The 23,848-nt window shown below is 38.1% G+C and overlaps 1 protein-coding gene across 4 annotated transcripts in view; it reads right to left on the reverse strand.

The window, feature by feature from the left end:
- Nucleotides 1-23,848, reverse strand: part of ROS1 (ROS proto-oncogene 1, receptor tyrosine kinase) — a 125,015-nt gene that overhangs the window by 48,533 nt on the left and 52,634 nt on the right. For 2 of the 4 annotated variants that reach the window (XM_049899802.1, XM_049899799.1), the window contains 13 exons: nt 21,815-22,032; nt 21,290-21,450; nt 20,761-20,905; nt 18,069-18,331; nt 15,515-15,578; nt 15,003-15,205; nt 13,030-13,235; nt 11,566-11,852; nt 8,771-8,947; nt 3,174-3,376; nt 1,553-1,697; nt 562-794; nt 298-474 (listed from right to left, as the gene is read on the reverse strand). In XM_049899802.1, coding sequence (XP_049755759.1) covers nt 298-474; nt 562-794; nt 1,553-1,697; nt 3,174-3,376; nt 8,771-8,947; nt 11,566-11,852; nt 13,030-13,235; nt 15,003-15,205; nt 15,515-15,578; nt 18,069-18,331; nt 20,761-20,905; nt 21,290-21,450; nt 21,815-22,032 — 2,482 coding nt within the window. The remainder of the gene's footprint in view (nt 1-297; nt 475-561; nt 795-1,552; nt 1,698-3,173; nt 3,377-8,770; nt 8,948-11,565; nt 11,853-13,029; nt 13,236-15,002; nt 15,206-15,514; nt 15,579-18,068; nt 18,332-20,760; nt 20,906-21,289; nt 21,451-21,814; nt 22,033-23,848) is intronic. The other 2 variants (XM_049899800.1, XM_049899801.1) reach the window with 2 other exon arrangements.

The raw sequence follows: 23,848 nt of genomic DNA on the forward strand, positions 1-23,848 counted from the left end.
AAAAACACAATTTTAATGGACTTTCACGAAAAAAAAAAAAAAATTTACCAAAGTAAAAAGACTTGTTTTATTCCAATCTTAAATTGAAAAGTAAATTAATCTCTCTGGAAAAGAAATTTCCATCAAAAATTAGTTTGGATAGCTTACTGCTTCTAGGTGCCAAGCCTGAGTCAATGAATGGTATGAAATATATTAATGATTTATGCAAGAAAATATGCTACAAATATGGAAAAGGCCTTCTAATTTCTTCAATATTATAAAATAAATATTTGCATAAAAATTGTATGGTGAGCCTACCTTCTGGAGTTCAAACCAAAATCTGATGAGGTTAACATTAGATGGAGCCTTCCAATCTAACTGCAAACTAGTGTTCTCTGGAACCAAGGCATAAGGCTTCGCCGGTGTGTCAAACGTTTCAACAGTGACAGGTTGACTCTCGGCACACCACATCTCCTCGGGATGGCAGGCCAAAACCTTTTTGTACAAAGAACAATTGTTTAGCATTTTCAGAACCTTATGCTTGAGAATGGCAATAAAATGTACCCAGTATACTCACTGTACCTTTAACACATATCGTTTTCCACCAGACAGCTCAGTGACAAGGAGAGAGAGCCTTCCACCTGGAAATTCACTTTGTCTTAGAGGAGTTTCAGGAATGAGAGGTAGGTGTGAGATTGCCAGCTGATAACGGACTGACTCTTTAGGTCCATTTGGTTTGAGAGATTCTCCCCAGGAAATAATGAAGCTGGTGTCTGACCGCATGGTTGTGTTAATGAGACAGACTGCTTCTGGTACTGAAATAAATAGCCAGGAAAGATAATAGATGTTGCAACAGCACTGAAAGGTGGAAAGAAGTAATGGGGTCTTGACTGAGAAATAATTATGTCATGTGAGCAGAATGAATGACAGGTGCTCAGAATGAAAACCCAGACGTTTATATAATGGTAAGTTAACAGGATTCCTGCCTAATGACATCATTCTCTGATTCCAGCCCAAGAATGTGGGTGATGATGATGAATACCCCAATTCCGATGAGTTTTGTGAATGTCATCAGAGGCTTCCAAAAGAAATGGCATCATCTCATAATAATTACCACCTCCTAGACCATCTTTTTAGGTTCTAGATCCACTTTCTTTAAAACAATGATATTTTATTACTTGAAATCTCAGTGGCCTCTGAAATTCACATAGGGAAAAGCTTAGTTTTCCTAGTCTCACCACATGCAGAGACCTACAAATACATGGAACGAGACTGACACTGTGTGGTGGAATCAAAGACTGTGTTTCCTGGTCAAGCAGCATTGATTTTGATGTTTCACTTCCTACTTGGTTTTCATTTTGATGGACTATCAATCACCATCTTCAGGGGTTAGAAAAAGGGTCAGGTCATCAAAATATTTTTCTATAAATATAACTTTCTTATTAAGCTTAAAAAACTCACATAATAGAGATTACTTAACATTCAGGGGGAAATCCAAATATAAACACATACATCACATATTATCACACACGAAAAACTCACTGTAGAAACCCACATCAAGCCCATAACTCACCTCCACTTTTAGTTTTTCCCCAAATCTCTTTTGCCAGAGGTAATCGTTCCAGAGAATCTGAATAATAATTCTTTACAGCTATCTGTATTATATATGTTGAAAATGGTTGTAATCCTTCAAGGAGGGCTATACTCTCCTGAAATTCCTGTAATTAATTTTAAAAAGTCATTACCTGATTCTTGGTCTTTAGACAAATGGGAAGAAATTATTTAATCAGAGAGAGAAAAAAAATCAAAAGACTCAAAATTTATTTTATTATTTAATACTGGATCATGAATGAAGTATTCACTCTCCCAGTCTGCCCAGACCTGAGTTTGTTTAATATCACCAAAGAAAAAACCTCAGATGACTGGCAGCCCTTAGTCACTTTCATGGTATAACTCATTTCACATAGGAAGCTAAATTCCTAGGAGGGTACTATTTTAATAGCATTGCATTAGAAATTCACCAACATTGTATTAGAAAGATGCAAAACATAAATGAATACAATAAAAGATTAAACTACATTATCTAGTAATTCTTAGAAATAAAGTTTAAGAGAGTAAAAAAAATTCCTTAGACCAATGGTATTCAACTTTGGAATCATCTGATAAGTTTTCAGAAAATACTGATGCCGGGATCCCAGGCCAGAGATTCTTACTTAATTGTTCTGGGGTGAAATCTGGGCCTCAGAGATTTTAAAAGCTCCAATGCGCAGTGAAGATTGAGAACCACTGCCTTAGACCCATATTAATCAATATGAAGAAATAAGGTAGACTAGTTCCAGTTACAGAAATGTCCAAGGCCACAGGCCCTATCTTGGCCAGCTAAGTGATCTGAAACAACTCCTTTTAAAAATACGTTAAGAAAGGTTAAAATGGATAACGAAAGTAACAAAGAATAGTGTACTTTCTGGAAAAGCACACAGTTCTTAATGTCTAATAAATGGTGGAAAATTTCACCTTTGGGTCGGTTAAAGGCAAGCACCCAGCAAAATATTGGATGTACATGACTTCATCACTAGGGCAACTGAAACACTTACGCTAGGGAAGGAATAAATTGTGCCATTTCATTCACTCATTTGAGAAATATCTAGTGAATGCCTATACAAAGCCAAATATTGTGCAAAGTGCTAGGATACAATGATGCATAAAAACAGATGTAGTTCCTGCATAATGGTACATTTTGCAACATATAGGAAATAATACCCAAAAGCAAATGTACAATTTTCATCTTAGATAAGCGCTATGGAAGAGAGGTACATGGTAATGTTATCTCTGTCCAATTCATTTTTTATCCGTGCTAGAAATGCCACAAAAACTAGCCTCTATCACTTTCTGGGGAGCATTAAATGATCCAAGAAGGGGATAAACCCAGTTCTTTCAGGACACTCAGGAAATAGTTACCTTGGCTGGCAATATACCAAATGGTCTGAGTTAATATAATTTCTTGAAGCTTAGTATATAGCTCACTCCAAGGCAAGGAGACTAGAACATAATATGTTTCAATAAATCATTAGCTATAAAAAATTGCATAATAGTGCATTTCAGAGCACATAGGAAATACTTGGCTGTGGCTAAGAAATTTATTTCAAAAAAACTGCATCTTGTGAAAAGACAAAGACCTCTAGCTCCAGCCTTACCAGCATTCTGTATTTCTGGTCAGAGCTGTTTTTCCTGCCATTAACTTCTCTGCAATATACCAGGTATGTTGGAGTAGGGCTGGTAATGCCATACGATGTGAGGTTTGTTTTGGCAGCTGGTAACCTGATTGTGAGGCTGGTGTTAGTGACTTTGAGTATAGTTGGCTCCTCAATATTTGAAGCCAGAGACAGAAATGCTTCATCTAAAATAACAAGAAAATGAAAATTAAATATGTACACATATATGTGTATAAGATAGGAACAGCAGATGTATTTAATATCAAGGATAATACTAAATGCTAGAAATAAACCCATAAAACATACATAACTTTTGCTTGAAAGAGCAAGTATGAAAATGCACGGGAAACGCTGTTCTTTTGGAAGAGGTTGTGTGTAGCAGACACTGTTCTCTTCCTCTTCCTCCTCCTGCTTAGGTTCACAGATGTCTTATATCGTTCAGGGTGGCAGGATCAGGGGAAAAACTCAGTTTCTGAGGTTTCCTTGCAGCCTGGGTAGTCATGTGACACAGTCCTAGCCAATCAGATGTAAGGTGGCGTCTCTCAGGCGGGACTTTCAGAAAAGCTGTTTCATTGATTTTAAGGGGCTGACTCACTGGCACACACCACTATCCCTAACCCTTTCTCTTCCCAGAAAGTGGATGTGATGCCTAGGGACACAGCAGTCATCTTCTGAGAACTGAATAAGAGACACATGCTAAAGACAGTGCAGGAAAGACGTAAGTCCAGGCCGTTGGTGGCTTTGTGGAGCTGCCTGTCATCCACATACAGCCAACCATGTTGTACAGTGCACAGCTTGAGGGGACGCCATTCTCAGAGACTACAGTGCAAATGGTACGCACTAGGCTGGTACTCCGATTACACCTCTAAACTCATGTTTCTGTAACATGCAGCTGAATGACATTTCTGACTATTCACTCTGATTAAGTCTTACGCAAAAAATTACTTAAAAATGTAGCACCAAAAATTAAACACTTATGTTTATCAAAAGACTTCACCAAAAGAGTAAAAACAGAACCTACAGACAGGGGAAAAAAATTTTGGCTATGACATATCTGACAAATGTCTAATCTCTAAAATCTATAGAAAACTTCAACACCTCCACAACAAAATGATAAATAGCCCAATTAAAAAATGAACAAAGGATATGAACAGATGCTTCACCAAAGAAGACATTTGGACAGCTAACAGACACATGAGGAAATGCTCACGATCATTAGTTATTAGAAAATCGCAAATCCAAACTACAATGAGATACCATCTCACACTGACATTACCAGTACTAATCAAAAAATAAACAGAAACTAACAAATGTTGGAGAGGCTTCTGGGAGATTGGAACTCTTTTGCACTGCTAGTGGGAGTATAAAACGGTACAACCACTATGGAAAACCATGTGATGCCTCCTTATAAAGCTATAAATAGAAATACCATACGATCTAGCAATCCTACTTCTAGGAATATACCCTAGAGAAATAAAAGCTGTCACAGGAATAGACATATGCACACCCATGTTCACTGCAGCTCTAATCACAATAGCAAAAAGATGGAAACAACCTAAGTGCCCAACAACAAGTGAATGGACAAACAAATTATGGTACATGCACGCAATGGAATACTATGCAACTATAAAGAACAATGATGAATTCCTGAAGCATCTCACAAGATTGGTGAATCTGGATGGCATTATGCTCAGTGAAATAAGTCAATCACAAAAGGACAAATATTATGTGAGGCCACTACTATAAAAACCCAAGATAAGGTTCACACAGAAAAAAGCAATCTTTGATGGTTATGAGGGAAGGGAGAGGTGGGGAGGAAAAATCACTAACTAGAAAGTAGACAATGTTAACTTTGGTGAAGGGAAAGACAACACACAATACAGGGGAAGTCAGCACAACTTGACTAAAGCAAAGCCATAGAAGCTTCCTGAACACATCCAAACACCTTAAGGGACTGAGTTGCCGGGACTGAGGGCTAGGGACCATGGTCTAGGGGCACATCTAGGTCAACTAGCATAACATAATTCATAAAGCAAACGTTCTACGTCCTACCTTGGTAAGTAGTGTCTAGGATCTTAAAAGCTTGTAAGCAGACATCTAAAATACATCTATTGGTCTCACCCCATTCCGAGCAAAGCAGAATGAAGAAAACAAAAGACACGAGGAAAATATTAGTCCAGAAAACTAATGGACCACAGGAATCACAGCCTCCACCAGCCTGAGGCCAGAAGAAGTAGATGGTTCCAGGCTACCACCACTCACAGCTCTGACAGCGATCACAATGGAGGGTTCTAGAGAGAACAGGAGAAAAATGTAGAACCAGCTCAAATTCACAAAAAAAAAAAAAAAGGCCAGACTTACTGGTCTGACAGAGACTGGAGGAACCCCAGAGACTAGGACCCCCAGATACCCTGCTAACTGAGAACTGAAGCCACTCCAAAAGTCCATCTTTCAGCCAAAAATTAGACAACACACATGAGGAATGTTTCTCCAGTTCAATCAAATACACAAGACCAGATGAGCAACACTTGCCTAAAAGCAAAGAGGAGACAGCAACAGAAAGGAACAGGAAACCTGGAGGAATGGACACGGGGAATCTGGAGTGTGAAGGGAAAGGAGGAGGGGGCTGATAAAATGTAGGAATTGCAACCAAGTCACAATTTGTATATAAATTTTTGAATGAGAAACTAATTTGTGCTGTAAATTTGACCTAAAGCACAATAAAATAACACTTAAAAAGTGTTGAAAAGCGATATATATATAAATATATGTAGTACCATCATACAAAGAAAGCACAATAAGCAAATAACTCCAAATACGAATTTAGCATGAAACCTTACAATCTTACACCAGTTAACTGACTTCTTAGCTTGCCACACACCGCACTTTGTAATCTGGCTCCTGTCCCCTGCTCTATGCTATTTCTGACTATGCAAAATCATCCTTCCTGCCTTCCACTAAGTCCCATAGCACTGTCTGCCAATGTGACAGACTTCTCACCTCTCCAGTGCTCCACATTTCAGCTATTTCCTCCCCCTGGAATGACCTTCCCCACCTAGGAATCTTTACTTAGGGCTCAACTTAGGCCTTGTCTCCCCTGGGAGCCCTACCTGCCTCCCTAATCCAAGGGAGACACATCTCTGCACCCCACCACACTCCACACATTCGTCTACCATAGCACTAGCCACACCTCTTTTGCTTTTGTATTTTTTTTGTTGTTCTTTTGGTGCTTTATTGTCTTTACCCATCCCTGGAACGTGAGTTCCTCGGGCTTGGACTGTGCTTGATTCATCTTTGTGCCCCCAGAGCCTGGGAGGGTACCTGACATGTATTAACCCACCACCCGGCAGCTGTGAGTCAATTCTGACTCATAGTGACCCCATGTGTGTCAGAGTGGAACTGTGCTTCGTAGGGTTTTCAATGGCTGATTTTTCGGAAGTAGATCACCAGGCCTTTCTTCCAAGGAGCCTCTGGCTGGACTCGAACCGCCAACCTTTCAGGTAGCAGCTGAGCATGATAACCGTTTGTATCACCTGGGGACTCCTGACACATATTAGGTATTTAATAAATGGTGTTGAACCTTATTAATATAACTGATAAAGTTATAAAATATACCCTTTAAATTCAACAAGAAAATTATAGGAAAAATGTCTAAAGGGCTTGAATAAGCCAGCTCCTTTTTTCACTTACTAAATTTGTGACCTTAGGCAAGATATTCAGCTCTCTATGCTTCAAATCTTTTGTAAACGGGGTAATTATCTCACAGGACTGTTACAAAAATTACATAAATTTATATAGATACACAAATAAAGCACTATCCCTGAGACATAGTGAACATCTTTAATAAAGGTTAGCTATTTTTTATTATTATTATTACTATCAGGCAGAATTGACTCGACAGCAGTGGGTTTGGGGGTTTTATTTTTTATTACTATCATTACTAATACTACTGCAGAATTATGGGAAATAATGCAGACCTGAGTTGGAAATTCCAAATATGGATTTCAAAATGCAGAAAAGAATATCTGAAAAGTAGAACTATATAGACAGATTTCTTGTAATAGGGGTACCCAAGGAGGTTGTGAGCCTAATGTTGAGAACATTTGGAAGTATGAGGCTTGGAAAAGGATAATTTTACTGAAGTTATAAAGTGGGTCACTATTCACTTCAACCAGTGTTTATCCAGCACTACTTAGTTTGTGCTGGTGTCTGGTCTAATTGGGGAATGGGTAGCAGCCAGAGCAATAATCGGATCCAAAGGTCATTAGTACTTTTGTCATCCCTTTATTATTACATAACTGATATGGTATGGTATGATGTATTTAGGTGGTGAAAGCATTATTCAGGACAGGAAGGCAAGTTTTTTTCCATGTATCTCAAAGATGTTAAATGCCTCAAGGAGGAAAGCAACTGGTAATTGCTTTAAATTTCCAGCAGATGGGGCTCAAAGTGCCCTTAATGGTGGGCCTAGAAAATAACAAAGTTGACCCTTTATTTGGAGAAAACAATGACAGCATTATAGTGATTATATTTTTAAAGTAATTCTTCTTGTCCTAAAAATTCATACCACATTTAGAGTTTTTTTTTTCTAGAGGGGTGTGTGTGTTCAGCTTTGAACACGCGTTGCATGGACTTTTAAATTTTCTAAATAATCTCTCAAAGTAGAAAATAAATTATTTTACAAAAACTTGCACTAAGCTTATTTATAAATTCTTCCACCCGTTTTTGATTTACATGTTTTATAACCGAATACACTCAAGCAAAGGGAGTTCGTTGCATTCGTTTCTGTCCGTCTCCAGGGAGAGCTACACTTAATTTAAAATGACATCGGCACCTTAATGGCAGAGAAAGCTTCGGAAAGAACTCGGAAACCACTTGAGGTTTGAATGCCACCAAGGTGGCTATGCAGTACTTTTTGTACTTTTTTTTTTTTCAAACTTTTTTTATGATGACCCACAGTAAAACGTATCAGGACAGTTCTGCCGTAACATCATACACACATTCCTAAAAACCACTGCATTGTTCAAAATCACACCATAAATCCCACACGGCTTTTAGGGAACATTGGTTAGAGACAGGACAATCAAAAACTTTGTTGGTGACACATTGAAAAATAAGATAGGACCCTAATAAGAATAATGATGCAAATTCACACATTTGAAGTGGATAAGAATTATATAATACTGCAATAAATATGGCATTTCGCCTTGAAAAAAACCAGTAGTTTTATGCAATGCTTTTTGGTACCACTGGGAGGCCTAAAATACATCAGAGGAGAAACAGACAGAGAGAATAGAAATTACAGGACTGAGAAGAGAAACAGAATAAGGGGAGATAATAACAGAACGTGGAGTTTCCCCCACAGCTAAGGCCGCGTACACACATAAGGTTAACGTGAGGTAATTTGTGATCCAGGGCAGACTGAAATCACAGTGTGCACAAAGGGCTGATTCAGAGTTTGGAGCAACGTTGAGAACACCACAAGGGGGTGGAGGAACAATCTAGAGAAGGACACCTTAGAAGAGTTTTCTGACCCTAAGCTGGAAGGCACAAGCTGATGATGAATGTGACTTTATTACCTGGAAAAGGCTGCATAACTGGACTATAAGCCAAGATATGCTTACTCCTTGGGGCCTTCGCCTTGAAGGGAATGGCCCCATTTCTTTTCTTCGCTTGATAAATCTGTGTGCTGTCCCTTGCCGTGACAATCCAATATATAAATTCTCCATCCACAGTTAAACTAACAAGAGTTTTTCCTGTTGATTAAAAATATATAGTAAAATAAAGAACAAAATGCATATCTTAAGTTGTCTACTCTAAACAATATGTGACATCTTTTTTCTACAACTGTTAATATTTGAATCAATTTATTATCTCAATATGAAAAACTAACACTTTTATTTTATGTCATTAGGCTAAAGGTTTTATGGTTATTTTCTCATTTTAGCCCCGTATCAAACCAATAAAGTAGATACGATTATTATTAGCCTTTTTATAGAAGTGGAAACTAAGGCTTGGATTTGTTAAATAACCTCCTCAAGGCCACAAAGTTAGTAAAGGCTCTGCCCTTTACTAACCTATACGACTCCAAGTCAAGCCATGTCAATACAAAGGGAAATGGAGCCCTGGTGGCTCAGTGGTTAAGAGCTTGGCTGCTAACCAAAAGGTTGGCAGTTCAAATCCACTGGCTGCTCCTTGGACACCCTATGGGTAGTTCTGCTTTATGCTATAGGGTCACTATGAGCTGGAATTGACTCAATGACAACAGGTTTGTTTTGGTTATTGGATGGTAGGCATAAGGCTCAGGGTCTTGCTCAATATTTTTATCAGTGATTTGGAATGACTGTATAGTAAACATATTTACCTATTTGTAAATAATGCATAAGTCACTTGTAGGTTCAGTACAGACTTGAAATTCAAAAATATCTCAATAGAATTAAGATATCATTTAAAATTTTGAAATTTACTAGGAACAAGCATCTAAATCCACGCTTAAAATTAATTCTATAATTTAATAAGTGGAAGAAAAAATAATAGTTTATGTGAAAAAGACTATGAGTTTTTCAAATGACAGACAACCCAAAGAGCTGATGCCACTTTTAGCTGCAATGACCAGAACACATTCAAAACACAGTGTCTTTGTAGGAATGGCATTTAAGGGGATATTAGCCAAAGTGAAATGCCAGAAGGGTGACTAAGGCAAAGACGGCACATCACCTGAAGAATAGTTAGCAATTCTTGAATTTTTCATCTAAAGGTACCACTTAGAATGGACTATGACAGTTCTCTCTCTTTACATAGTTGAACGGCTATCCTGTGGAAGGTGATTAATTTATTCTTCATAAATTTAGAGGCTGGACCTAAAGTCAATGGATGAGGGGAGCAAGGAGGAGACTTTGGCTAAATATAAGGCAAAAAATGTCATAAAAATTAAACAGACTTCTTTATAAAAGTAGAAAAATTTTTTTAACAGAGCTGTTCAAGCAAGGCCATTTTTGTAGAGGGGATTTCATCCAACATCATGTCAGCTAAATGATCTCTAAAGTCCTGACTTTCTAATTTTAGGATGATGTATTTCGATTATGAATTCAGGGAAGACTAACTAGTTCTATACCTATAAAATAATAGCCTGTTAGGTAATTCTTAGGTATCTGATTCAATAGAAACAAGTAATTTTCCTAATAAGGGAAGTTCAAAACATTATCTCCGTTCTTCAGTCCATTGAGAGTACATTGAGCTGTTTCTAAAAAGCTCTGGGTAACATATCAATAAAAGCATATTTGCAATTATAGCTTTATATATATATATATATTTTTTTTTTTTTGCAATTTCAAAACTTCGTGATAAAGACCCAATGTTGTCGAGTCAATTGCAACTCATAGCGACCCTATAGGACAGAGTAGAACTGCCTCCACAGGGTTTCCAAGGAGCAGCTGGTGGATTTGAACTGCTGGCCTTTTGGTTAGCAGCTGAGCTCTTAACCACTGCACCGCCAGGTCTCCACTATATTGACCAGTGCTGCCCCATGGAACTTTATGTGATGATGGAAATGTTTTATATCTGTGTTGTTCAATACAGTAGCCACTAGCCACTTGTATCTTGAAATGTATCTAGTATGACTGAGAAACTAGATTTTTAATTTTTTTTAATTTAAACTAATTTAAATTTAAATAGTCATATGTAGCTAGCCGTTACCATACTGGACAGTGAAGAGTAGACTATTAAGAGTATATGGAATAATTAGAAGGTTTTTGCTTTTTGATGTTGCAATTACTCCTAATCAGAAGACTTCCAAGACGCTATATACTTTCAGACATTTCTTCCACAATCATGTGCATTTCAACAGACAGATCCTGCCAATTATTGTCCAACTCATGCTGAATGTTGAGTCAACGGAATCATCAAAGTGGAAGAAAAATGGTGTATTGGTAAGATCCCAGGCATTGGAGTTAGGCCCATTTCTTAAAAAAACCTCACCTCCTCTACTAACTGACTGTGGCCTGTGGACAAGCAAAGTTACATTTCTCATCCTCAGTTTCTTCATCTGTACCTATTTCATCAGGGTGTTGAGAATATTAAATGAAATAATGCATTTAGTAGCATGCTAGAATATATAGTGAAGCTCAATAAATTATACCTCTATTGATATTTATAAATAACAACAACAAAAACAGATTTGGAAAATTATATGAATACCTACATAAAATTTGCCCGGAAACAACCTGATTTGAATTCTATAAGAATATTTGACATAATCCATAGAAAATACCATTTGGATACTCTTTTCAGTATATTTGGAATGCAAGCCCTTTTTAATGAGACAAGAGGGGCAGCATTGCTAACGAAGATCTATGTACACGCACTGGCACCTTACCAAGCACAGCAGGGACAATGATAACTTTCCAACACTGACATCCTTCCAGATCCATGGCCCAGATCTCTTGCCCTTTGACAAAGTATATGCATGGTTGCTTTAGGTCAGAGCTATCAATAGTCATGGCTCCACTTAACTCAAATTCAGTCACGTTGCAAGAACATTGACTCCTTCCGGTCTGATAGTTTGTGGCTGTGGGTTGCAGAATATGGTGCAAGGTGTGGTTGATAATACTATAGTAGAATATCTGACAGCCAAAATTGGAAACTTCTGTCCAATACAGGCGACTATAGGGGGAAAAAAAGTAAAAATAAAGTCCCTACAACTTAGTGAGCAAAACATATCATGGCAAATATTAGTTTCTAATAAAGATCAGTGGGGTGTCTAGGTGGCGCAAATGGTTAAGTGTTCGACTATTATGTTGGTGGTTTGAACCCACCCAGAGGCACCCTGAAAGACAGGCCTGGCATAATGCTTCCAAAAGGTCACAGCCTTGAAAACTGCATGGAGCAGCTCTGCTCTGCACACGAGGGGGCGCCATGAGCCGGAACTGACTCAAAAGCAATTAACAGCAATAACAATGAAGATCAACCATGAAATCATTCCTAATGATTGGAAGGACAAATAAAGCCTTTGGAAAAAAGCATATCCAAGGGTCCAATAAACTTTTTCTGAGATTCAGGAGGTCCCAAGAAGCCATTTAACTCATAGTGTTTCCCAAAGATTTCTCAATAAATCTTTTAGTTTACATCTAAAGCTTTGGACTATAATGTCCTTAGGCACTGTGCTAAATGGCTCATTAATAGTGGTAAATATGAAATATATTTGAATACTTTTCAACAAAACCAGTCTCCATGCCTCTCCACTCAAGTTTGTTTTTGCTTCTTAAAGCTAGTTAACAATCCAGTTTCAAAACAGCCTATAACCATGCTTACAGCACAAATGTAATATCTCTTTCCAGCCTGAGAAATTGCTACTCAGTTTTTGAATGGAAGCCTTAAAACTCATGAGGACAGTTAATCAAACTAAAATGGGTGTGACAGAATGGCTCTTGCTGTGCAAGACATGCAGCCCATCTGTCTCTGCCACTGTCTCAGTCCCCTTCGTGTCTTCTCTACTAGCTAACATTTAGAAAATACATATCAACTGATGATATTATTAAATTTACTGGTATAAAAATCTGTTATTGAGTTCCCAGCTAGGCTAGTTAGTAACTAGCCTAACTTGACATTAGTCAGATTGTTAGTATGAATTAAATTTATGCATTTGCGGTTGCAGCTCAAAATTTTCAGTGAGCCAAGAATGCTAAGCATCTTATGTTCCCACCACTGACTTCTAATATTAAACCAAAGACATTATATTAATATGTCTGTATTTCTATGAGTTGGAATCGACTCAATGGCAATGGGTTTCGTTTGTTGGTTTTATAGTTCATTGCAATAGAAACAAATACACTTCACATACCTTAAGAAAGGGTAGACGGAAAAAGAGATTATTGTTGAATTCCTATTGCAATTCTTTAGAGCTCTAGGGTATTTCACCTTCTGTTCAAGATCAACATCAAATATTTGCATTCCATTTTGTGATTCTTTTAGAGCAAAGTAGAGGTGCCTTGAAATCCAGTCAACTGTAATAACTGTGATATCAAAAACTAGTGCATCTCGGAAAATCTTAACAGTAGGTAGAGAATAACCAAGGAGATAATGGTCATTGTTTTGTTTTTTAATTTGAGGACTTTTCTGTAGTCACCTACATCACTTATTTACTACCCTTCTTTGTAATCTAAACCTCAATAATTCTGGATCTTCTACCATTGTGAAAATATTGCTATCCTTGAGCCTCTTCACACATTGTATTTTTTCCTGGGTAAGTTCAGTTACTACCATGGCTTCAGACCAGTGCTAGAAATTTACGCCTTCAGGCATGATCCCTCCACTGACTCAGACACCAAACTGCTTACTGAACGTATATATGAATGACCCCCGAAAACAGAATTCATCACCTCACCCCAAAATCTCCTTTTCTCTTGAATTTTATGTTTTCATCAATTTCCAACACTCACCCTAGGAGCCAATCCTGACAAACATGGTTCATCCTTGACTTCTTCCTCATGTTACTAACCATAGTGATTTAGTCCCATTTTACACATCTCCCCAATTTGCCCTCTCCTTTCTCACCTCATCTGCCTCTCACCTAGCTCAGGCCCTTAACATTTCTTGCCTTTATTTCTGTAACAGTTGCCTAATTGTCCATACTTAGCTGCTCCCCATCCAAGTCATTCTTCACACTACTGACAGACAGGTCTTTCGAAAACACAATTTGATCATGTTGATGAACCACTAAATTTCTTCAATGACTTGCTGTTGGCACCTGACTCCTTAGCACAGTAAAGGAGGCCCATTATGTTCGTTTTCCTGCCTACCTCTCTCCAGCTTTACCATCTGCCTTTTACTCCACCCTCATCCCCCGCTCCACTCCAGGATCCTTCTATTTACTGCTCCCTGAACGTACTTCCAGGAGCCTTGGCCATGCAGTTAAAGCACCTGGCTGCTAACCAAAAGGTCAGCGATTTGAACCCACCAGCCACTCCATGGAAGAAAGATGTAGCAGTCTGCTTCCGTAAAGATCTACAGCTTTGGAAACCTTATGGGGAAGTTCTACTCTGTCATACAGTGTCACTAGGACTCAATTGCAGTGGTTTTTTTTTTTTTTTTTTTTAGTTTTGAACATACTGCAGTTCTTTTGTTTCCCTGCCTTTGCACTTGCTAGTCCCTCTGCTTTTCCCCACCTTCCCCTGGCTCATCTTATCCATCCCAAGATCTCTTTCTAGTCTACCACTGCCACCATCCCAAGCTGAATTGGACGTCCATTCTCTGTGATTCCACTGCATCCTGTTCCAAACAAAGCAGTTATATTTATCTGTCATCTCTACTAGCTAACATTTAGTGAATGCTCACCACATGCCAGGCATTGGGCTAAGTGGCTTGCATGGATTATCTCATTTAACCCTCACAGGAAACTTATGATGTAGCTCCTACTTAACCATAGAGGTTAAATAACTTGCCAGTGGTCACAGATCTAGTAAACAGTGAAGCCAGAATTAGATTCTAGGTTGTCAGATTGCAAAGCTCAGACTCTTAATCACTATGCAATACTGCCTTCCTAGTGTAAGACTAGGGCTTGCTAAGGGCAAAGACCGTGATTTTTTTTCTTGTATTCCTTCTTTGAACCCAATAACTGATCGCTAAATTAATCCTGAATGACATTTGCCCAAAATCTATTTTGTATTCATTTGTGGCTAAATAATTATACATCTGTCCTTTTCAATCATTCTAATCTCCATGGTTCAACCATGGACCAGTCATTTTAATCACAGAATAGTGTGATATGCAAATGGTCTACTTTCTTCATTTCAAAAGATTCACATAGTGAAATACCTCAGATCTAGAAAGACTGTGCACGTTCAGAAAGAAGAGAGAATCTCCTTGAGCATAATACCCCATCTCATTATCGGCTGTGTAGCTCACAGCACTGATGTTTCTTTCTGATGAAAATGTCCATATGACTTGATTTTGATCCATATCTAAAAAATGTATCTTGTTGCCGAAAAGAGTTATGAGGTATGGAAAAGGGTTGATTGCTGAAAACAAAAAGCAAGTAGACAATATACATGAGAAAACTCATTTTAGCAAAGTCTCTTGATTCAATATCAGATGGCTTTGAAATCCATGGGTCCCCATAGGATCCATCTAGTATATTGATCTCTATCAAGAGAGTGGTTTTATTTTATAGGCTCTCTTGTTTAAGCATGTTTTGGTGATAATAAAAATTTATTAATTATTTTATTTGACCTTAACTTCAACATTCATAGCCCTAAGGATACCAATAGGCAAAAATGTTTTTAAAACACTATGTGTTGTTATTTGTACAGATTTTCTATAACAAATACCTGATGTTTTGGACTTTACTATGTCAGAAAATGGTCCCGGCCCTTTAGAGGTGAAGGCTCGAACCTGAAGAGAAAAAAAAGGAAACACAAAAGTGCACTTAACAGTGTCTTTAGTGGCAGTAATTAAGTTCTAAGGCTGATGAATGTTGCATTTCATATTCCTGGTACATATTATTAATAGTTCCAAATTAATTATTTACATCTAAGTACATTTTTTTTTTTTAAGTACATAGCAATAAGTCAGTAAAAGGAAAAATACTGCCCATACTGATGTTGTTGGGCGTGTTTTGGTTTAGTGTGCGTGTGTGTCTAACAACTCCAAAGAAATGGAACAAATATATACCAGAAAATTTCGAATATCTAAGATCTTCAGGTATTATCAAAGTTAAATGATGTAAAACATTTATCAGAAGCAAAACTATGAAGATAATGGCAAAGTTCCACTTATCTTAAATTCAAACAACTAAAAGCTTCAAATAACAATTTTCTCTACTTTATAAAAAGGATATTTATAAAAAGAAAATAATAATTAAACCTTACACTTGAAAGTGAATTGTGTATTTCAAACCAGTTTCACATATATTTTCTCTTTTGAGAAAGAAACCAGGCAAGGATCATAACCAAGGTCAGTAACTCATCCAAGATGATGCAGGCATAAGAACCAAGTCTCTTGAAGACTATATACTTTTCCTTGTACTGTACCATGCCACTTCCCAACAGCAAAGCTGTTTTTTTTTTTTAATTATTTTTATTAGATATCTTTTATTGTATTGCATTGGTCAAATCTGCTGCAAAAGGCCTCTTTAAAGTGTTGCAAAGCAAAAATGTCACTTTGAGGACTAAGGAGAACCTGTCCCAAGTCATGGTATTTTCAATCGCCTCATATACATGTGAAAGTTGGACAAGGAATAAGGCAGACCAAAGAACAGTTGATAACTTTGAACTACGGTGTTGGCAAAGAATATTGAATATACCATGGGCTGCTAGAATAATGAACAAGTTTGTCTTGGAAGAAGTACAACCAGAATGTTCCTTAGAAGCAAGGATGGCAAGACTATATCTCACATACTTTGGACATGATATCAAGAGGGACCAGTCCCTGGAGAAAGACATTGTGCTTGGTAAAGTAGATGGTCATTGAAAAAGAGGAAGACTCTCAATGAAATGGATTGACACAGTGGCTGCAACAATGGGCTCAAACATAGTGAAGATTGTGAGGATGGCACAGGACCGGGCAGTGTTTCATTCTGTCGTACATAGATAGGGTCGCTATGATTCAGAACTGACTCAATGGCACCTAACAGCAACAATGGCATCTTTTGTTGTGTAATAAAGCAATTCCATTTCCAAACATTGCATATGCCTATGAAGATAATTGACATCCATAATGATGGCTCCAAAAGATAGATCTTCCAGTGCTCTCTCAAGCAACAAAACATTGGGTTATTTTCATTATAGTTCTACTCTGTCCTACAGGGTCACTGTGAATCAGTATTGAATTAACAGTAATGGGTTTTCTTTATTGGTGGGGGGAGGTATACCCTATTTAATTTCCTGTGTATGGTGTGTGTGTGTGTGTGTCCGTGTGTGTGTGTGTATCAGTCTTTGCACAGGACCCTGTGAACTGAAATTCATGCATAACCAAACTGTGTCCTCACTTTGCATGGTTCTACAGTGACTGAGATGTGAAACTATATAACCATATAGACATATATGCTTAACCAGAATATTTATTTAACCAGAGCACACACAGTTCTTATAAACATGCATATCTTTTAACTTTTAATTATTTTTTGGATTAGATAAATGATCAAAATAATTACTAAATTTGAATTTTAAAAAAAGATTAAAAAAACAGATTTTTAGGAAACACCAATCTCTAGAATTCCATCAAAACATTATTTTACCCCCAAAGAAATGGAAAATAACGTCAAGTGGAAAGGTACCTCCTATGAAATCTAAAATATCAAAATGGAAGTGAAAGTAGCCTTTTTCCTTGACTGTGATTTTCTTTCTCATTTATCAGCATCCAGATGATGCCAGTCAATGAAAGCTAAGAGATGTTAACTATCTGACCCTAATTTTTATTCCCATTGACAGTTCCAAGTTGTAGCACCCAAATGATCCACAGTGTTGATATGACAAAATAGAAAGGACTCTAGAACTTTGACTATGACACACCACTTAGTAGTCATGTAACTTTGGTAATTGACTGATAAACCCAGGGACTTGACTTTTTCTTCACAGCATGAGGATCAAATGAGATAATGCATATGAAAGCACCTTCCACAGATCATGGCCTAAAGTAATAGCTCTGAAAGTAATGACTCTGAATCTGGGAAGTGCCCTGAATGCAAGAAAGCTGTCAAAATGGTCTTTGCCTTAGCTGTCCCTTCTCTTCTCTCCTGTACTGTTGCTGCCCACTTGATTCCCATGATCACAGCATACCTCACGTTATTGACAAAGCGGATTACAGAATTCTCAACCTACTCCTTTAATTAGCTTTCTGCTTTGCCTTGTGAAGATCCCAAAATTCCTGTTTTCATTCTCATACCTGGAAACAAACAATGGACTCAGGTTTCATGCCCTCCAGTTGAAAAGACATCATGGAGGGAGTGACATTGACAGCAATCCAGTCTTTGAATATTTTGTTTGTGTCACTTTGATTGGATATTTGATAGAAAATTTCAAATCTTGTTAACACACCATTTTCATGCTTAGGTTTATTCCACCTAAATTCCACCACCATCTCATTCTTCTTGCTGTGTTTTCCACTTGGTAATACAAATACTCTGGGATTCTCTGGTGCTGATGGAACTGAAAAGCAGATGTTCAGATAAGGGCAGAAAAGAATATAGGACTTAAAGTTACCACTTTGATAACGGTGTGGAGAAATAGAGCAATAAATACTTCTCATTCCAGATAGCTGAGATATATTTATCTCATTCTTAAAAATCTTCAGGAGAGAATATTCCATAGATTTCTTCAGAAACTTACCCAATTTCCTCAGCAAATCTTACTACCCAGTGCCATCAGCCAAACTTACTAGCAGACAAAAAATCTGTATGTCCAATTCAAATCCCTTTTACTACCACATCATTCTCATCTGTGTCCAGTGTTCATGGAAGGTGGCTGGTTATTCTTATAAAATGCAATATTCAATCTTATCCTGACCAAGTGATGTAGCTGGAGATGTGAACAGCAGTTACCAGGAGGAACGGCAAGACTCTATCTAGTCTTCAGCCACTTTAGGGTGCAAAATACAGTATCTCAGGGACCCAAGCCCTCTCACTTGAACTCTCGCAGAGGCTGAAGTTTTGGAGAAAGTTGGTAGCACCCCAAGGGTATGGTCTGGGATTCAGAGGAGATTTCCCATCTACACTAGAGCCAAATCAAGCCAATTAGTCTCTCCCAACCCTTCAATTGAAAACCCTGATGGCATAGTGGTTAAGTGCTATGGCTGCTAACTAAAAGGTCGGCAGTTCAAATCCACCAGGCACTCCTTAGAAACTCTATGGGGCTGTTCTAATCTGTCCTATAGGGTTGCTATGAGTTGGAATCAACTCGATGGCAACGAGTTTTGGGTTTGGTTAATCCTTTAATCAAGAGAAATTCTTCTGCCTGATTACCAAGCCATTCCACCCTAGAGGTCCCTCTTCTTAGAACTCCTCCACAAGGTAACCTCTCCCCTACCCCCATTCCGATTACATTTCTTCGTAATGTTCCACCCTCACGCTGTTATTCAATCTCCAGGCCTTCTTACATTTGTACTTCTCACATGAGATAGCTCTTCTCACAGTATCCCTCAGGGACCAGCTAAAGTTTCTACTCCGTCTCCTAAAAGTCTCTCTTGGCCGTAGCAGTCCCTATGAGTCTTCTCCTGAGAACCCGAAGCAGCTTGATAAGAATGAAGGTTCATAGCGTTGTCTATTCTTTCTACGTCACTGTTGCTCCCTGATCACTGTCCTGTTTCTATTATCATTAGCCATACGAGTTTATCCCCCACCATTTTATGAGCTTTATCACAGAAAGCACCTTCTCTTATTTATCATTAAAAAAAAAAAAAAAAAGTTTTTTTAAATCCCTCCAAATCTAGCACTGGCCTGACACACAGTAAGTACTTAATAACGTTGGTCAGCCTCAATAATTTCCCAACTATATTGTGAATTCTTTGAGAGCAAGGACCAAATCTCTTCACTCTTCCATATTGCTCCAGCATCCAGCAGAGCACTGCTGACCCCGGCCCACAGTGCATGCCCTAATGGGTGTAGTCAATCCATTTCCACAGGACAATCCAACCGAAGCTGATATCCCAAGACAATGGCAAACATAGCATACCTGGATCCAAATGTTAGCTGCTCTAGAACCTGCCCAGTCTCCACTCTGTTTCTGCTGTGAGACTCATGGATAAATAGTGTTGAAAGAATTTTGACAGGATAAAATACAATGGTGAGTAGATATCCATGTTCATTAAGTTCTCACTGCCTGCCAGGTCCTGTGCTAGGAAGTTTATATCAATTAACTTACTAGTATGATACTATTGTTTATCAACATTTGAAAAAATGAATGGATATTTGATGACACTGTAGTGAAAAGTCCAGACAAAGTCCCAGCCAGGTCACTTAGTAGTTATTTTTACATTGGGCAACTGTTGGGCTTCCATTTTCTCACTTGCATAGTAGAAAGAATAACACTGGTTCTACCTACTCAGAGCTGTGTGAGAATCAAATACATGATATTTCTGACACATGATAGGCATGTAATTAATGTTTAATAAAGCAACGATGCATATAAATGTTTTGTACATTTTAAAGTGATATATACATTCAAGATATGACTAGTATGCTTTTTAAACTTAATTCCAAAAAAAAAAAGAAATTTAGACATCAGTTATTCTGATGGAAGACTCTGAGAAAGCCTCCTAATAGACCTGCCTTTGCTCCTAAATGCCCATTTTCCTCATAAAGCTCTGCACAAATGCCTAGGTCATGTTTCTACATCTTATATGTCATTAAAATCAAGTGAAACATTCTTGAAAAATTTTTTGAAACATTATTTTGGAAGAAATTATGCAGATTCATTTTAATGGTGCTATTGAAATCTCCAAAAGGTCATTGTCAGAGTACTAAATTTACATGCATCTACAAAACCAAAAGTTATTTTTAAGAATTTCTAAATATCCAGTCAGATCAAGGAAAGCAAGATTCTACCTATTTTTTCTTTAAGAGAATTGTTAACCCCTGTACCTGTTTCAGGTGCTCGAAGTGACAGAGATGTTTTAGGGCCCTTTCCCCAGTAGGTATAAGGAGTGACAGAAAGATTAAATAAGGCATAGGGCTCCAGCCCTTCCACAGTAAATACAGGTAAAGGCTGCTGTTCACTAGCCAGAAACTAAAATATAAGCACAAAACGTTATTTTCTTAGGGAGAGAATCATACCATCTTTTATTTCTAATTAACTAAAATCTCCAAATTTCAGTTCACATGCAAAGTCAAAACTTGCAGTTTGGGAAAGGCTAATTTTGATTAAGTCCCATGTTTTACCATACAAACCAGTTAAAGTGTCTCTAAAACAGCAGTAAACACTAAGCACAAAGCAAGTCAGAGACTGCCTGTAAAGAGGCATCCTTAGGAATAATCCTACTAGCCAAGTGCTGCAGGAACAGCAAAGGCGATGGCCTTGGCTAAGTGAAGAAAGTGCCAACAATGTGGGTAAGGCTGACGCAGATAACATAGTCTATCTGAGAAATGGAAGTTAATAGAATCAAAGCCATACCTTAGAATGAGCACTAAATTCCACACTGTAGAAAATTACACCCCAGTCCACCGCAGGAGGAGCATCCCACAGGATCTGAAAGCTTGAAGCATTTCCCTCAATCCTAAACGAAGATTCTTGAACAGAATCTGGAATAACCTTAGGGGTAAAGGAAAAGTTCCCTATGGGATAGAAGAAAGAAAGAGAGGTGAAAGGATTTTTTTTTTTTTAAAATCATCGTAGACTCATAATATATGACTCGATGGCACTGGGTTATCATCATAGAAATCATGGAAAATTAATAAAAATTACCAATAATTTCTGCCAAAACAAAATTTTCCTTTAATACATCCTGAAACATAATCCTTTTCTGACTTTTTTAAGCTTTAAACTTCTTTTAAGATGAAACTGACCACAAACGAACCAACAGAAACTACTAAAGCCTTTTCCTCTGAAAACATAATTCTTAAGAATAAATCCCAACCTAAACATTTATTGAAAACAGATGTGTGGGGGGAGAAGGGAGGTAGGAATAAAATATTGTACCTGGTAGAGGCTTGAGAGATGTCTGAATAATTGTGAACTGATTAAATTTGGCTGGTTCCAAAACAGAGACACTGGTTCTCTGTCCTATTTCCTGAGCCGTGATAATCCTAAAACCATTGATCCAGAAAAGTCGACCGCTATAGTACATCAGTGCATTCTGGGAAATTTCAGAAGTACTCCAGGCTGCAAATTCTGTGATGGTGGTATCACCAACGCTGCTAAAACATTAACACCAATTAGCGTGTATATCTGGAGTGATGGTGGGGGGTGTTGGTATATACGTGTACTGGTGGGAATGAGTGTTTGCACGTATGTGCGTGCCTGTGTATATAAAGGAGCCCTGGTGGTGCAGTGGTTAAGCCCTCAGCTGCTAACTGAAAGGTCAGCAGTTTGAACCCACCAACCCCTCCACAGAAGAAAGATATGGCAGTCTGCTTCCATAAAGATTTACAGCCTTGGAAACTCTATAGGACAGTCCTACTCTGTCCTATAGGGTCGCTATGAGTTGGAATTGACTCGACAGCAATGGGTTTGGTTTGGGCTTTTATGTATATAAAAACAAAGAGAAAAAACTTTGCAACAATAATTGTCATTATTCTTAATTCCATGTTAAGCTGGTTTTTTCCATTTTTTTTTAAGTAGACCTAAGGTGGAAACCCTGGAGTCATAGTGGTTAAGTGCTATGGCTGCTAACCAAAGGGTTGGCAGTTCAAATCCGCCAGGCGCTACTTGGAAACTCTATGGGGCAGTTCTACTCTGTCCTATAGGGTCGCTATGAGTCGGAATCGACTCGAGGGCAGTGGGTTTTGTTTGTTTTTTTTTTTTGTAGACCTAAGGCAAATTTTCTAGAGGCTTCTCTTACCGTTAACATGACATTGCAATATCATGAGTGCTACGCATGTTGAAAATTTTTAAAATTATTTGTGTCTTTGGTAAAACCCTACATCAAAGGCACAACCTGGATTCGCATCACTTCACTAGCACAGAGATAAAGTCTTCGGTTTATTTCTTATGCTCCCACAACATCAGCACAGCAGAAGAAAGACATGAGGCAAAGGTAGTTCCAGGACTTGGAGACGAGATTACCATCCAGGAAGCAAACCAGTAAAAACCAACACATAAAGTATGAATTTGCCGTCTGGACATGAGGCCCAAAGATAGCCTGTAGACGTAAGATAATGAAACCCAAATATAGCCTGTAAATGTGGGGCATAGGGGTTTTGTGACCAATTTAAATAATTTAAAAAATCCAGAAAACTACACTGGAGACAGCAAGAGTTAGGATTTAGTGTCATGGTATACAGTTAAGTGTAACTGTAACTCAGAAAAGGAAGCTTATTACATCTGAAGGATTTGAAAAAATAAGGTACACAAAGAGCAAGAACTTGGGAGCATTTTTCCAGAATTAACAGGAACAGTAGTTCCTGAATCTGGTCCCATGAGGACTCCGGTCCACAGGGGCACAAAATAGCTTCTGTTATGAACAGAATTCGTCAGATCTTCATTGGCTTGGGCAGTCATCCTTTCAGTTCATCTGACCCCCTTCACTCAGATCTCTTGTTTTTCAAGCAACTACCTTAACACCTAACTCAGCTCACCCTGACGCCAAGAAAAGAGTAACCAGTGTGGTCCACATGGTTATTCTGGTTCCTGGAAAGGTCTATACCTCACTGTGAATTGATTAACTCATAGTCTAAGGGATACATACTTCAGAGACCACATACTTCAGAAATAGAACTGTATGGAACCCCTAAGCAGGTCAATTATTAAAAGTGTGACTTTAGCCAAATAACCTCTCATTTGACCGTCTATAAAATATGAGTTTAACAATACCAATAATTATGCATTTGATCTCAATTCATCATGGGTTTCTCAGGAAATAAAAAGATACATAGATTAAAAAGTCAATTCTATGACATCCCCCCGCCATAATCCCTTCAGGCATAACAAGAGGAACAGTGAAAAATCAATCCAGAAGACACAGCCTATTGATAGGTTTCTCCTCACTGCGTCACACCTCCCTCCTACTCTTGG

The sequence above is a fragment of the Elephas maximus genome, chromosome 1 (assembly GCF_024166365.1).
Source record: "Elephas maximus indicus isolate mEleMax1 chromosome 1, mEleMax1 primary haplotype, whole genome shotgun sequence".
Lineage (NCBI taxonomy): Eukaryota > Metazoa > Chordata > Mammalia > Proboscidea > Elephantidae > Elephas > Elephas maximus.